The sequence below is a fragment of the Symphodus melops genome (genome assembly GCF_947650265.1).
Source record: "Symphodus melops genome assembly, chromosome: 15".
In the NCBI taxonomy this organism is placed as follows: domain Eukaryota; kingdom Metazoa; phylum Chordata; class Actinopteri; order Labriformes; family Labridae; genus Symphodus; species Symphodus melops.
In genome coordinates, this window is record NC_136705.1 from 25,543,192 (window position 1) to 25,556,401 (window position 13,210).

General features: G+C 46.7%; 2 protein-coding genes across 4 annotated transcripts in view; both read left to right on the forward strand.

The window, feature by feature from the left end:
* Window positions 1-7,723: 7,723 nt before the first annotated feature.
* Window positions 7,724-10,764, forward strand: pex13 (peroxisomal biogenesis factor 13). Its single transcript, XM_079362567.1, has 4 exons — window positions 7,724-7,989; window positions 8,479-9,185; window positions 9,405-9,527; window positions 10,206-10,764. Exons 1-4 carry the CDS (start codon window positions 7,916-7,918, stop codon window positions 10,496-10,498), a joined length of 1,197 nt encoding a protein of 398 aa, XP_079218693.1. The 5' UTR covers window positions 7,724-7,915; the 3' UTR covers window positions 10,499-10,764.
* A 270-nt stretch (window positions 10,765-11,034) lies between these two features.
* sanbr (SANT and BTB domain regulator of CSR) overlaps window positions 11,035-13,210 on the forward strand; it is a 17,448-nt gene continuing 15,272 nt past the window's right edge. Inside the window, exon 1 of one of the 3 annotated variants that reach the window (XM_079362563.1) lies at window positions 11,035-11,133. In XM_079362563.1, coding sequence (XP_079218689.1) covers window positions 11,106-11,133 — 28 coding nt within the window. In that variant the 5' untranslated portion in view covers window positions 11,035-11,105. Of the gene's footprint in view, window positions 11,134-11,868; window positions 12,002-13,210 lie in introns of those variants that run through there. The other 2 variants (XM_079362565.1, XM_079362564.1) reach the window with 2 other exon arrangements.

Below are 13,210 nucleotides of genomic sequence, written 5' to 3' on the forward strand. Positions count from 1 at the left end.
ACGTGTCCTCCGGTAGATCACATACGTGTCCTCCGGTAGATTACATACGTGTCCTCCAGTAGATCACATACGTGTCCTCCGGTAGATCACATACGTGTCCTCCAGTAGATCACATACGTGTCCTCCGGTAGATCACATACATGTCCTCCAGTAGATCACATACGTGTCCTCCGGTAGATCACATACATGTCCTTCAGTAGATCACATACGTGTCCACCGGTAGATCACATACGTGTCCTCCAGTAGATCACATACGTGTCCTCTAGTAGATCACATACGTGTCCTCCAGTAGATCACATACGTTAGATCACATACGTGTCCTCCGGTAGATCACATACATGTCCTCAGGTAGATCACATACGTGTCCTCAGGTAGATCACATACGTGTCCTCCAGTAGATCACATACGTGTCCTCCAGTAGATCACATACGTTAGATCACATACGTGTCCTCAGGTAGATCACATACGTGTCCTCAGGTAGATCACATACGTGTCCTCAGGTAGATCACATACGTGTCCTCCAGTAGATCACATACGTGTCCTCCAGTAGATCACATACGTTAGATCACATACGTGTCCTCAGGTAGATCACATACGTGTTCTCAGGTAGATCACATATGGTAGATCACATACGTGTCCTCCGGTAGATCACATACGTGTCCTCAGGTAGATCACATACGTGTTCTCCGGTAGATCACATACGTGTCCTCCGGTAAAGAACATACATGTCCTCAGGTAAAGATCATCATTGTACTTAATCTAATATGATGACATGATATAATCAGATCGCTTTTATTCTGTTGAATTACAGTTTGAAGTTTGAAATGTACAAGCTTGAAGAGAGCTCCTGAATGCACCACCAGTGTGTTGTCCTCATTCCGGCCTGCATGTGTGAAATTCCTTCCACACAACAAAGAGTGTTTAGAATAAAGAGGTTTCTGTTGTCATGAAGGTTCCTGAAGCTCTCTCTGCGGGTCTGCAGACTTTAATGGTCAGATAGTTTTAAAATATTTAGATATCCAGTTCATGGGCTGAAGTCTCCATCAATCTGTCTCTGCACTGACGCTCATCAAACTTACTGAGGAGAACATCAACTCCTCATCAAGAAAGCACAGCAGAGGATGGACTTCCTGCTGAAGAAGTTCAACCTGCCAAAGACCATGATGGAGCACTTCTACAGCGCCATCATGGCGTCCATCCTCTCCTCCTCCATCACAGTCTGCTACGCTGCAGCCACAAAAAAGGTTATTTTGAGGTCAGAAGCAAAGAGACAACGCATCACAGTCTACCTCAGTTCATTGTCCATCAACCCAAGAGAACCGTTCAGAAACCTTGGTGTCATCATTAATGTAGACCTTCATTAATGTAGACCTTCATTAATGTAGACCTTCATTAATGTAGACCTTCATTAATGTAGACCTTCATTAATGTAGACCTTCACTTTCAATAACATAACTAATCACAACAGTACAACATTACAAAGTCTCTTTTCTGGATTCAATTTAAAAACTGCAGCTTCAACAGATGCACGAGCACAGAGGTGTCCCTGGAGGAGGTGTCCCTGGGGGCGTCCCTGGAGGAGGTGTCCCTAGGGGCGTCCCTGGAGGAGGTGTCCCTGGGGGCGTCCCTGGAGGAGGTGTCCCTGGAGGAGGTGTCCCTGGAGGAGGTGTCCCTGGGGGCGTCCCTGGAGGAGATGTCCCTGGAGGAGATGTCCCTGGAGGAGGTGTCCCTGGAGGAGGCGTCCCTGGGGGCGTCCCTGGAGGAGATGTCCCTGGAGGAGATGTCCCTGGAGGAGGTGTCCCTGGAGGAGGCGTCCCTGGGGGCGTTACTGGAGGAGGTGTCCCTGGAGGAGATGTCCCTGGAGGAGGCGTCCCTGGGGGCGTCCCTGGAGGAGATGTCCCTGGAGGAGATGTCCCTGGAGGAGGTGTCCCTGGAGGAGGCGTCCCTGGGGGCGTCCCTGGAGGAGATGTCCCTGGAGGAGGCCTCCCTGGAGGAGGCGTCCCTGGGGGCGTCCCTGGAGGAGGTGTCCCTGGAGGAGGTGTCCCTGGAGGAGGCGTCCCTGGGGCCGTCCCTGGAGGAGGTGTCCCTGGAGGAGGTGTCCCTGGGGGCGTCCCTGGAGGAGGTGTCCCTGGAGGAGGTGTCCCTGGAGGAGGCGTCCCTGGAGGAGGCGTCCCTGGAGGAGGTGTCCCTGGAGGAGGCGTCCCTGGAGGAGGTGTCCCTGGAGGAGGCGTCCCTGGAGGAGGCGTCCCTGGAGGAGGTGTCCCTGGAGGAGGCGTCCCTGGAGGAGGTGTCCCTGGAGGAGGTGTCCCTGGAGGAGGCGTCCCTGGAGGAGGCGTCCCTGGAGGAGATGTCCCTGGAGGAGATGTCCCTGGAGGAGGTGTCCCTGGAGGAGGCGTCCCTGGGGGCGTCCCTGGAGGAGATGTCCCTGGAGGAGATGTCCCTGGAGGAGGTGTCCCTGGAGGAGGCGTCCCTGGGGGCGTTACTGGAGGAGGTGTCCCTGGAGGAGATGTCCCTGGAGGAGGCGTCCCTGGGGGCGTCCCTGGAGGAGATGTCCCTGGAGGAGATGTCCCTGGAGGAGGTGTCCCTGGAGGAGGCGTCCCTGGGGGCGTCCCTGGAGGAGATGTCCCTGGAGGAGGCCTCCCTGGAGGAGGCGTCCCTGGGGGCGTCCCTGGAGGAGGTGTCCCTGGAGGAGGTGTCCCTGGAGGAGGCGTCCCTGGGGCCGTCCCTGGAGGAGGTGTCCCTGGAGGAGGTGTCCCTGGGGGCGTCCCTGGAGGAGGTGTCCCTGGAGGAGGCGTCCCTGGAGGAGGCGTCCCTGGAGGAGGTGTCCCTGGAGGAGGCGTCCCTGGAGGAGGCGTCCCTGGAGGAGGTGTCCCTGGAGGAGGCGTCCCTGGAGGAGGTGTCCCTGGAGGAGGCGTCCCTGGAGGAGGTGTCCCTGGAGGAGGTGTCCCTGGAGGAGGCGTTACTGAGGAGCAACGCGTCATCTGATCAGCAGACAGGAGGGAAATGATCTGTGGTAGAAAATGAAAGATCAGGCTGAAAAAAGTTGAACCAGCAGACCAACTTAGGCTTAAGTGTCTTGCCCAAGGACACATCAAACGTGGCTGCAGGAGTTGGGAATCGAACCCTTGACTTTTCAGTTGAGACACGACGGACTCTACCACTGAGCCACAGCTGGTCTAATTCATGATGTAACTGCACACTGAACATGTCACCTGTCCATCTCAGGAAGAGATGAAGAAATGAAGGTTGATTATATCCAACGCGAGCTGCTCAATCAGGTTTAATTAGTCCTGAGGGAAGACTCCGCCCCCTGCAGCGTCCTCCATCTTGTTCTTGGTTTGGATCCAAAGTTGGCAGTTAAACTATAATAATGATATTTAATATGAGTAAAGACGTTTACTTTCTAAAAACAGGTCAGAGGTTAATTTTTACCTGTGAGCTCAAAGTCGAGGAAGAAGAAGAAGAAGAAGAAGAAGAAGAAGAAGAAGAAGAAGAAGAAGAAGAAGAAGAAGAAGAAGAAGAAGAAGAAGAAGAAGAAGAAGAAGAAGAAGAAGAAGAAGAAGAAGAAGAAGAACCCTGAGAGTCTGAACTATTTATACTCCTGAACAAGGAGGATCTGACAAGTCCTCCAAGTGTGTGTGTGTGTGTGTGTGTGTGATAAAGAGAGGTGTGTGTGTGTGTGATGCTAAAGAGAGGAGGTGTGTGTGTGTGTGTGTGTGTGTGTGTGTGTGTGTGTGCAAACAATGGGATCACAGGATTCATGATGAGACGTTCCTCCTCATCTCTCTCCTGTTTCTGTGCAGCTCATTCAGGTGGAGCTTCTGAGAGAGCAGAGTCCATCAGTATTAACTCATCCATTCATACACTGATGGTAGAGGCTGCTGCAGAGTCCATCAGTATTAACTCATCCATTCATACACTGATGGTAGAGGCTGCTGCAGAGTCCATCAGTATTAACTCATCCATTCACACACTGATGGTAGAGGCTGCTGCAGAGTAAAGTGTCCATCAGTATGAACTCATCCATTCATACACATTCACACACTGATGGTAGAGGCTGCTGCAGAGTAAAGAGTCCATCAGTATTAACTCATCCATTCATACACATTCATACACTGATGGTAGAGGCTGCTGCAGAGTCCATCAGTATTAACTCATCCATTCATACACTGATGGTAGAGGCTGCTGCAGAGTAAAGAGTCCATCAGTATTAACTCATCCATTCATACACATTCATACACTGATGGTAGAGGCTGCTGCAGAGTAAAGTGTCCATCAGTATTAACTCATCCATTCACACACTGATGGTAGAGGCTGCTGCAAAGTCCATCAGTATTAACTCATCCATTCACACACTGATGGTAGAGGCTGCTGCAGAGTCCATCAGTATTAACTCATCCATTCATACACTGATGGTAGAGGCTGCTGCAGAGTCCATCAGTATTAACTCATCCATTCACACACTGATGGTAGAGGCTGCTGCAGAGTAAAGTGTCCATCAGTATGAACTCATCCATTCATACACATTCACACACTGATGGTAGAGGCTGCTGCAGAGTAAAGAGTCCATCAGTATTAACTCATCCATTCATACACATTCATACACTGATGGTAGAGGCTGCTGCAGAGTCCATCAGTATTAACTCATCCATTCATACACTGATGGTAGAGGCTGCTGCAGAGTAAAGAGTCCATCAGTATTAACTCATCCATTCATACACATTCATACACTGATGGTAGAGGCTGCTGCAGAGTAAAGTGTCCATCAGTATTAACTCATCCATTCACACACTGATGGTAGAGGCTGCTGCAAAGTCCATCAGTATTAACTCATCCATTCACACACTGATGGTAGAGGCTGCTGCAGAGTAAAGAGTCCATCAGTATGAACTCATCCATTCATACACACTCACACACTGATGGTAGAGGCTGCTGCAGAGTAAAGTGTCCATCAGTATTAACTCATCCATTCATACACATTCACACACTGATGGTAGAGGCTGCTGCAGAGTCCATCAGTATTAACTCATCCATTCACACACATTCACACACTGATGGTAGAGGCTGCTGCAGAGTCCATCAGTATTAACTCATCCATTTATACACATTCACACACTGATGGTAGAGGCTGCTGCAGAGTCCATCAGTATGAACTCATCCATTCATACACATTCACACACTGATGGTAGAGGCTGCTGCAGAGTAAAGTGTCCATCAGTCTTAACTCATCCATTCATACACATTCACACACTGATGGTAGAGGCTGCTGCAGAGTCCATCAGTATTAACTCATCCATTCACACACATTCACACACTGATGGTAGAGGCTGCTGCAGAGTCCATCAGTATTAACTCATCCATTCATACACATTCACACACTGATGGTAGAGGCTGCTGCAGAGTAAAGAGTCCATCAGTATTAACTCATCCATTCACACACATTCACACACTGATGGTAGAGGCTGCTGCAGAGTCCATCAGTATTAACTCATCCATTCATACACATTCACACACTGATGGTAGAGGCTGCTGCAGAGTAAAGAGTCCATCAGTATTAACTCATCCATTCACACACATTCACACACTGATGGTAGAGGCTGCTGCAGAGTCCATCAGTATTAACTCATCCATTCACACACATTCACACACTGATGGTAGAGGCTGCTGCAGAGTCCATCAGTATTAACTCATCCATTCACACACATTCACACACTGATGGTAGAGGCTGCTACAGAGTCCATCAGTATTAACTCATCCATTCATACACATTCACACACGGATGGTAGAGGCTGCTGCAGAGTCCATCAGTATTAACTCATCCATTCACACACTGATGGTAGAGGCTGCTGCAGAGTCCATCAGTATTAACTCATCCATTCACACACATTCACACACTGATGGTAGAGGCTGCTGCAGAGTCCATCAGTATTAACTCATCCATTCACACACATTCACACACTGATGGTAGAGGCTGCTACAGAGTCCATCACACACAGTCCTTCACTTCAGATGATGTTTGTGCCTCAGATGTTTAGTAAAGTCCCTGTTGGTGTGAGAGCGTGACCTTGATGCCGGCCATGATCTGAACGACACACCCTCTGATAAACATGTCTCTATCAGTGTTTGTTAGCAGAGTCAAAATGTCTGCAGAGTTTGGAGGGAAACATTAGTGGGAGCGAGGCTGAGCTGTTATCTGGCAGCTGGGGAAGTCATTTTTAGATTGTGGTCGCTCAGGAATCACCGCTGTATCCTCCGCGACGTGACCACTGGCAGTTCCCAGCAATTAGATGCTTCATTTTTGTCCTTTTTTATCGTCTTTATTAGATTGAGACTGGGCCTGCTGCTCTGGCTCTGCAGATAAACTGGGCTGGACATGGAGTCTCCGGGCATGTGTAATAGCTCGGCTCTTTTTATAAAAGCTCCATTAAAGATATTCTCTGGGCTGACTCTGGACCTAATCACCGCTGATAACAGGGCAACACGGCTCTTTCAAAAGCTCTTTAGCTTGACCCAGTTAGCTGCTATGAAACTGGACAAACACAAAGTACTGGTGCCGTTTTCTCATTTTCTCCCATGCAGCTCAGTGAACTTCATTTTCTGTAAATATTCCTTCACATTTATTGAATTTCATGACAACTTCTCCGGCTGTATTCACACATTCTTGACCCACAACTTTTGCAGCGGCTGAGCCAATCACGTGTTTGTAGCAGGTTTTCCTTGAGTCATTGTTTGGATCTGTTTTTGTGGCTCTCAGTGACCAAAGGTAGCTGCAGAGTAAACAGCAGTAAACTCAGGAACTGAACTCCGCCTGTGGAACCTTTTCATGTCATATCCTGCTCTTACTGTGTCTGTTTGCACACGTTACTATCAATTCAACTGTTGCTTGTTAGAATCAGAATCTGGTTCATTTTTTATTGATTGATTGATTTGTTTATTGATTGATTGGTTAATTGAGTGATTGATTAATTGAGTGACTGATTAATTGAGTGGTTGTTTAATTGATTGGTTAGTTGATTAATTTACTGAGCGATTGATTGAGTAATTAATTCATTAATAGATTAATTGATTGGTTGGTTTATTGGTTAATTGATTAATTGAGTGATTGATTGATTAATTGGTTGGTTAGTTGATTAATTTTGTGATTGATTAATTGGTTGATTGATTGAGGGATCGATTAATTGATTAGTTAGTTGATTAATTGGTAAATTGATGGTGACAGCAGGTATTATCAGAGATTAATAAAACTCACCTGTGCAGAGTTAAAACAGCTGTTCATGATTAAAGATGGATACCTGTGGTCAGAAGGACATAATTATTATTACTCTGAGTGTAACAGAGTACGGAGATTCCCTTTTATTCCGTTTCAAGATTTCCGGTTTTGATGGGTCACATCGCCCTCTGCTGGTCAGGAGTAAGACATGCAGCGTGTGATTGTTGAAGGCGAAATGATTCAACAATCTGTCATATTATATTTATAAACATATTATTGTATTTTATTAACGAGAGGGTACATTTAAATTATATCTTTAGACCGCCACAGGTATGAGTCTTAAAACCCGGAAGTGACTTAGCATGGGTTCTAAAAGTCAATGTGGATTTTAAATGTTTTTGTGGTTAAACGCCTGAAATAAGTTCTGTGGTTAACACAAGCTGAGGAGATGTTGACAAGATAAACTACATTAGCTAAGTCTCCCACTTGTGAATTTTAAAGTTTTTACTCATACTTAAAACGGCGGTTGTTGGGTTATATATGTGTTTGTTAATTCCACAGACCTCAGCAAACATCAGCTGCGACATTAGATACTATAAACTCCGAGCAGCACCTGAACGCGACACGAGTTCAGGGTTTACGTTCAGTTTGTACTTATTTACTCTTTAATTCTTTTTGCTCTTTATTGATTGTCTTTATTATTGGATGGATCCCCAGCCTCCACAGAAGCCATGGGAGAGGAGGACACCTGGAGCCATGAGTGCACCTGTGAATTACAGGTGAGCTAGCTGTAGCAGCGTTAGCACAAACACTCCTGTGTGCTAACGCTGAATAAGTGTTACTTATGTGTTCATGTTAAAGAGACGTAGTAATCACTTTAATCAATCAGCTGAAGAGGCTCAATGATCACTTTAATCAATCAGCTGATCAGTCTGAATGTTTTAACATCACTTGTCAACTCCGACCGCTGTTAGCCTAGCTGTTAGCCTAGCTGTTAGCCTAGCTGTTAGCTTAGCAGGCTAACCTGTTCTCCTCTCCAATAAATTTATATTTTTACAATCTTTTATTTCCTTAAGTGTAAATAAACATTGACATAATGTATCTTGTTAAGACACCCGAGTAAACTTTGACCTTTTAATAAAAACCTGTTTGTTACCATGGCAACATGAGCTTTATTAAACTCCTGAACATCTGTGTAAAAACATGTATGATCGTTAGTATGTGAACTGCAAACCTGTCTGATTATTTAAAATGCTTCTCCGTTACAGGTCTGTGAACTTGGCCCCGCCCCTTGGCCCCTCAGTGTCTGGGGGCCCCCCTGTCCTGACCCGGATGGCCCCCCCTGTGCCTCCTCGTTCTGTCCAGCAGGCCTATCGTCCCTCCTACAGCTCATTCTCCTCCTCCTACAGCCCCTATGGGAGCGCCATCTATGGTGGGAGCTCCATGTATGGGGGGTACAGCCCCTACAGCTATGGCGGGGGTTTTGGCATGGGGGGTTACGGCCGCCTTCCCCACTCGGAGGAAGTGGCACCCAGCCGGTTTGTGCAGCAGGCAGAGGAGAGCAGCAGGGGAGCGTTCCAGTCAATCGAGAGCATCGTGCAAGCTTTCTCCTCCGTCAGCATGATGCTGGACGCCACCTTCTCTGCCGTCTACAACAGCTTCCGAGCCGTGCTGGACGTGGCCAATCACCTGACCCGCCTGCGTGCTCACCTGACTCGCGTCCTGTCAGCCTTCGCTTTAGTGCGCACCCTGCGTTACCTTTACCGCCGCCTGCAGAGGCTGCTGGGCCGGCGCTCTGACACTGAGGTGGAGGACCTGTGGGCGGACAGCGCCACTGACACCCTGACTGCAGTCGGAGGGGTGGACCATCACACCCCAAAGTCCTGGCCCATCTTCCTGTTCTTTGCTGTAGTCCTGGGGGGGCCGTACCTCATCTGGAAGTTGCTGAGCTGTAGTCCTGCCCCCCAAGAGCAAGGTGGGAGGTTAATTCTTAATTCTACACAGAAAACATTGAAACCGCTTCGTCACCATGTCAGAATTTAAACTTTAATATGGTGATCATAAAAATGTAAAAACTAATGATGCCTGTATGACATCATGAGGACTGCTTCACAGATTCTCCTGACCTGACACATGGACCTCCCAGCAGGAGACTCTAAACATACGTGTCTTGATAAATGTTGTTTTCATGTAGACTCAAACTGGGCGAGTGGCGAGGACGACCACGTGGTGGCCCGAGCAGAGTTTGATTTCTCAGCAGCATCAGAAGAGGAGATAACTCTGAGAGCAGGAGACATGATGAACCTAGCTCCTAAAGGTGAGAGCTGTTCCCCCTCACCTGCCCTCACCTGTCCTCACCTGCCCTCACCTGCTCTCACATGTCTTTACCTGTCCTCACCTGCCCTCACCTGTCCTCACCTGCCCTCACCTGCTCTCACATGTCTTTACCTGTCCTCACCTGCCCTCACCTGTCCTCACCTGTCCTCACCTGTCCTCACCTGCTCTCACATGTCTTTACCTGTCCTCACCTGCCCTCACCTGTCCTCACCTGCTCTCACATGTCTTTACCTGTCCTCACCTGCCCTCACCTGTCCTCACCTGCCCTCACCGGTCCTCACCTGCCCTCACCTGTCCTCACCTGTCTTTACCTGCTCTCACATGTCTTTACCTGCTCTCACATGTCCTCACCTGTCCTCACCTGCTCTCACCTGTCCTCACCTGTCTTCACCTGCCCTCACCTGTCCTCACCTGCTCTCACATGTCTTTACCTGCTCTCACATGTCCTCACCTGCTCTCACCTGTCCTCACCTGCCCTCACCTGCTCTCACGTCTTTACCTGTCCTCACCTGTCCCTCACCTGCTCTCACCTGTCCTCACCTGCTCTCAACAGTCTGTCCTCACCTGTCCTCACGTCTTCACCTGCTCTCACCTGTTGTTAGCCGTCGTCACTTCTGAGAGACTGATTGATGGACCTAGTGTGTGTTTGTATGTGTAGAGCTTCAGCCTCGTGTGCGCGGCTGGCTGCTGGCGAGCGTGGATGGTCAGACCTCAGGACTCGTACCTGCGAACTATGTGAAAGTCCTGGGGAAGAGGAGAGGACGGAGACATGCTGAGATGGAGAGACTTGCTCAGCTGCAGCAGGAGAACTCACACCCTGCCCCACAAATAACCCCCACACCTGGACCAGATCCCAACCCTGAGGAGCTGCTGGAGTATGTGTTCACAGAAACACCTGTATCAACCTGCAGCCTACCCACACACACACACACACACACACCTGACGAGTGACCTGCAATGTGCCTGCGTGTTTCTGTGTGTTATGTTCCTTTAAATGTTCAATACTTCTATAATTTACAGAATCAACAGAGGCTGAACATATGGACGATACACACACACACACACACACACACACACACACACACACACACACACACACACACACACACACACACACACACACACACACACACCTCATTATGTTTCAGAATAAAAACATCAGAGATGAAAGTGTAAATATTTGATATAATTATTTTGAAATAAAACCTTTAAAATGTTGTCTTTAATGAGCAGAAACGTTTTCTCGCTTGAATTTCCCTCGGGATCAATAAAGTATCTATCTATCATCTATCTATCTATCTTCTCCTGTCAGCATGAGGAAAGACTTCCAGAGTCAGGAGAAACTCAACCTTCAATCTGAAGTCCACTGCAGGACAAAATGTCTTCGTTTACTGGACGTTTACATATTTTTAGGAGGAAAAAAAAGGAAGTGACTATCTTTGAGTTTGGTCCATACCTCATATCTGTCGCTGCCTGCTGTTGCCTAGCAACCGGACGCTGACCTGCTGCAGTGCGACACCGGGATGAGTCTTTGAGGCGGATAACGAGCTTTAATTTTATGGGTTATGGTCTTACAAAGACATATGGTAGGCTATGGCTTATTGATAAATGTATAAATTAATTTATTTTAGTGAAGAAACAAGTCTGATTGTTCATTTGAATTTGTTTCTTCCAGAAGACTCTCCCTCTCTGAAAGAAATAGTTTAGTGTATCTGCATATGTGCAGACACATTTGTTACCTATAATATCAGTGCCAGCAACATGATTGTGAAAGTGTGCATATATGTTAGAGTCAGTGAAGGAGGGTGTGTGTGTGTTTGATTCCTATAAACTCTGCTGCGAGCGAAGAGTGAGGAGACCCATCCAATATGGCGGTAACGTTTCTAACTTTTTTCAATTTACAAATTATGTCTAACACCAACACATAACACAATATGTGTCCATGGTTTTCCCTTAAACTGAAATTGACGAACAAACGTGTAAATAACGTCAACGCTGTCTTCATGGACTATCGGAAATATCTAAATTATGGACGACATTAAACTTTAAAGACTGTCCTCATTCAGTGATGTGTTTTGCGATCTGTTTTTCATATAACAATTAAAGAAGTTTAAACTCCTCTGACTCATCCACGCTCCTCTCTGTGAAGCAATCAGTCCCGCCTGTGACAAATAGAGTTAAATTACATGAAGGCGTATTCATTTTACATGCAATCATCACAGTAAAATTAAATCAAAGTCAACCGAATTAAACCGTAACCCCTAAACTCAGCATCACTAATGTCGTATAGCATCAATGGAGTTTACAAGCTGTCCCTGAAGGCAGCAGAGTTAGCTAACGTTAGCATTATAAGAAGTTAGCCTGCAAAGCAGCAGCAGCAGCTTCATCATCTGGATATAAATAGCCTAACACAGACACATGCGGACTTCACTGGACCAGACAACACCACAGCAGGTGAAATCTTTTTTTTTTAATATTATTGTTACTGCCCATTGTATGTGTTTAATATCAGGGTTTTTTTTCATTTGACCTGAAAGCAGCACCGACAGATGGACTGTTCGTGCATAGCATCACTACTTTACATACGCCCCATGTAGGGAGGAGGGAATGTGTGCACTATGTAGTCAGCTACATATGAGTCCTTATAGTGTGCACTATGTAGTCCACTACATATGAGTCCTTATAGTGTGCACTATGTAGTCAGCTACATATGAGTCCTTATAGTGTGCACTATGTAGTCAGCTACATATGAGTCCTTATAGTGTGCACTATGTAGTCAGCTACATATGAGTCCTTATAGTGTGCACTATGTAGTCCACTACATATGAGTCCTTATAGTGTGCACTATGTAGTCAGCTACATATGAGTCCTTATAGTGTGCACTATGTAGTCAGCTACATATGAGTCCTTATAGTGTGCACTATGTAGTCCACTACATATGAGTCCTTATAGTGTGCACTATGTAGTCAGCTACATATGAGTCCTTATAGTGTGCACTATGTAGTCCACTACATATGAGTCCTTATAGTGTGCACTATGTAGTCAGCTACATATGAGTCCTTATAGTGTGCACTATGTAGTCAGCTACATATGAGTCCTTATAGTGTGCACTATGTAGTCAGCTACATATGAGTCCTTATAGTGTGCACTATGTAGTCCACTACATATGAGTCCTTATAGTGTGCACTATGTAGTCAGCTACATATGAGTCCTTATAGTGTGCACTATGTAGTCCACTACATATGACTCCTTATAGTGTGCACTATGTAGTCAGCTACATATGAGTCCTTATAGTGTGCACTATGTAGTCCACTACATATGAGTCCTTATAGTGTGCACTATGTAGTCCACTACATATGACTCCTTATAGTGTGCACTATGTAGTCAGCTACATATGAGTCCTTATAGTGTGCACTATGTAGTCCACTACATATGAGTCCTTATAGTGTGCACTATGTAGTCCACTACATATGAGTCCTTATAGTGTGCACTATGTAGTCAGCTACATATGAGTCCTTATAGTGTGCACTATGTAGTCAGCTACATATGAGTCCTTATAGTGTGCACTATGTAGTCCACTACATATGACTCCTTATAGTGTGCACTATGTAGTCCACTACATATGACTCCTTATAGTGTGCACTATGTAGTCCACTACATATG

Coding starts and splice junctions, on each gene's coding strand:
- pex13 (XM_079362567.1), top strand. CDS start 7,916: ATGGATCCCCAGCCTCCACAGAAGCCATGGGAGAGGAGGACACCTGGA. Junction 7,990..8,478: donor AGTGCACCTGTGAATTACAG/GTGAGCTAGCTG, acceptor TCTCCGTTACAG/GTCTGTGAACTTGGCCCCGC. Junction 9,186..9,404: donor TCCTGCCCCCCAAGAGCAAG/GTGGGAGGTTAA, acceptor GTTTTCATGTAG/ACTCAAACTGGGCGAGTGGC.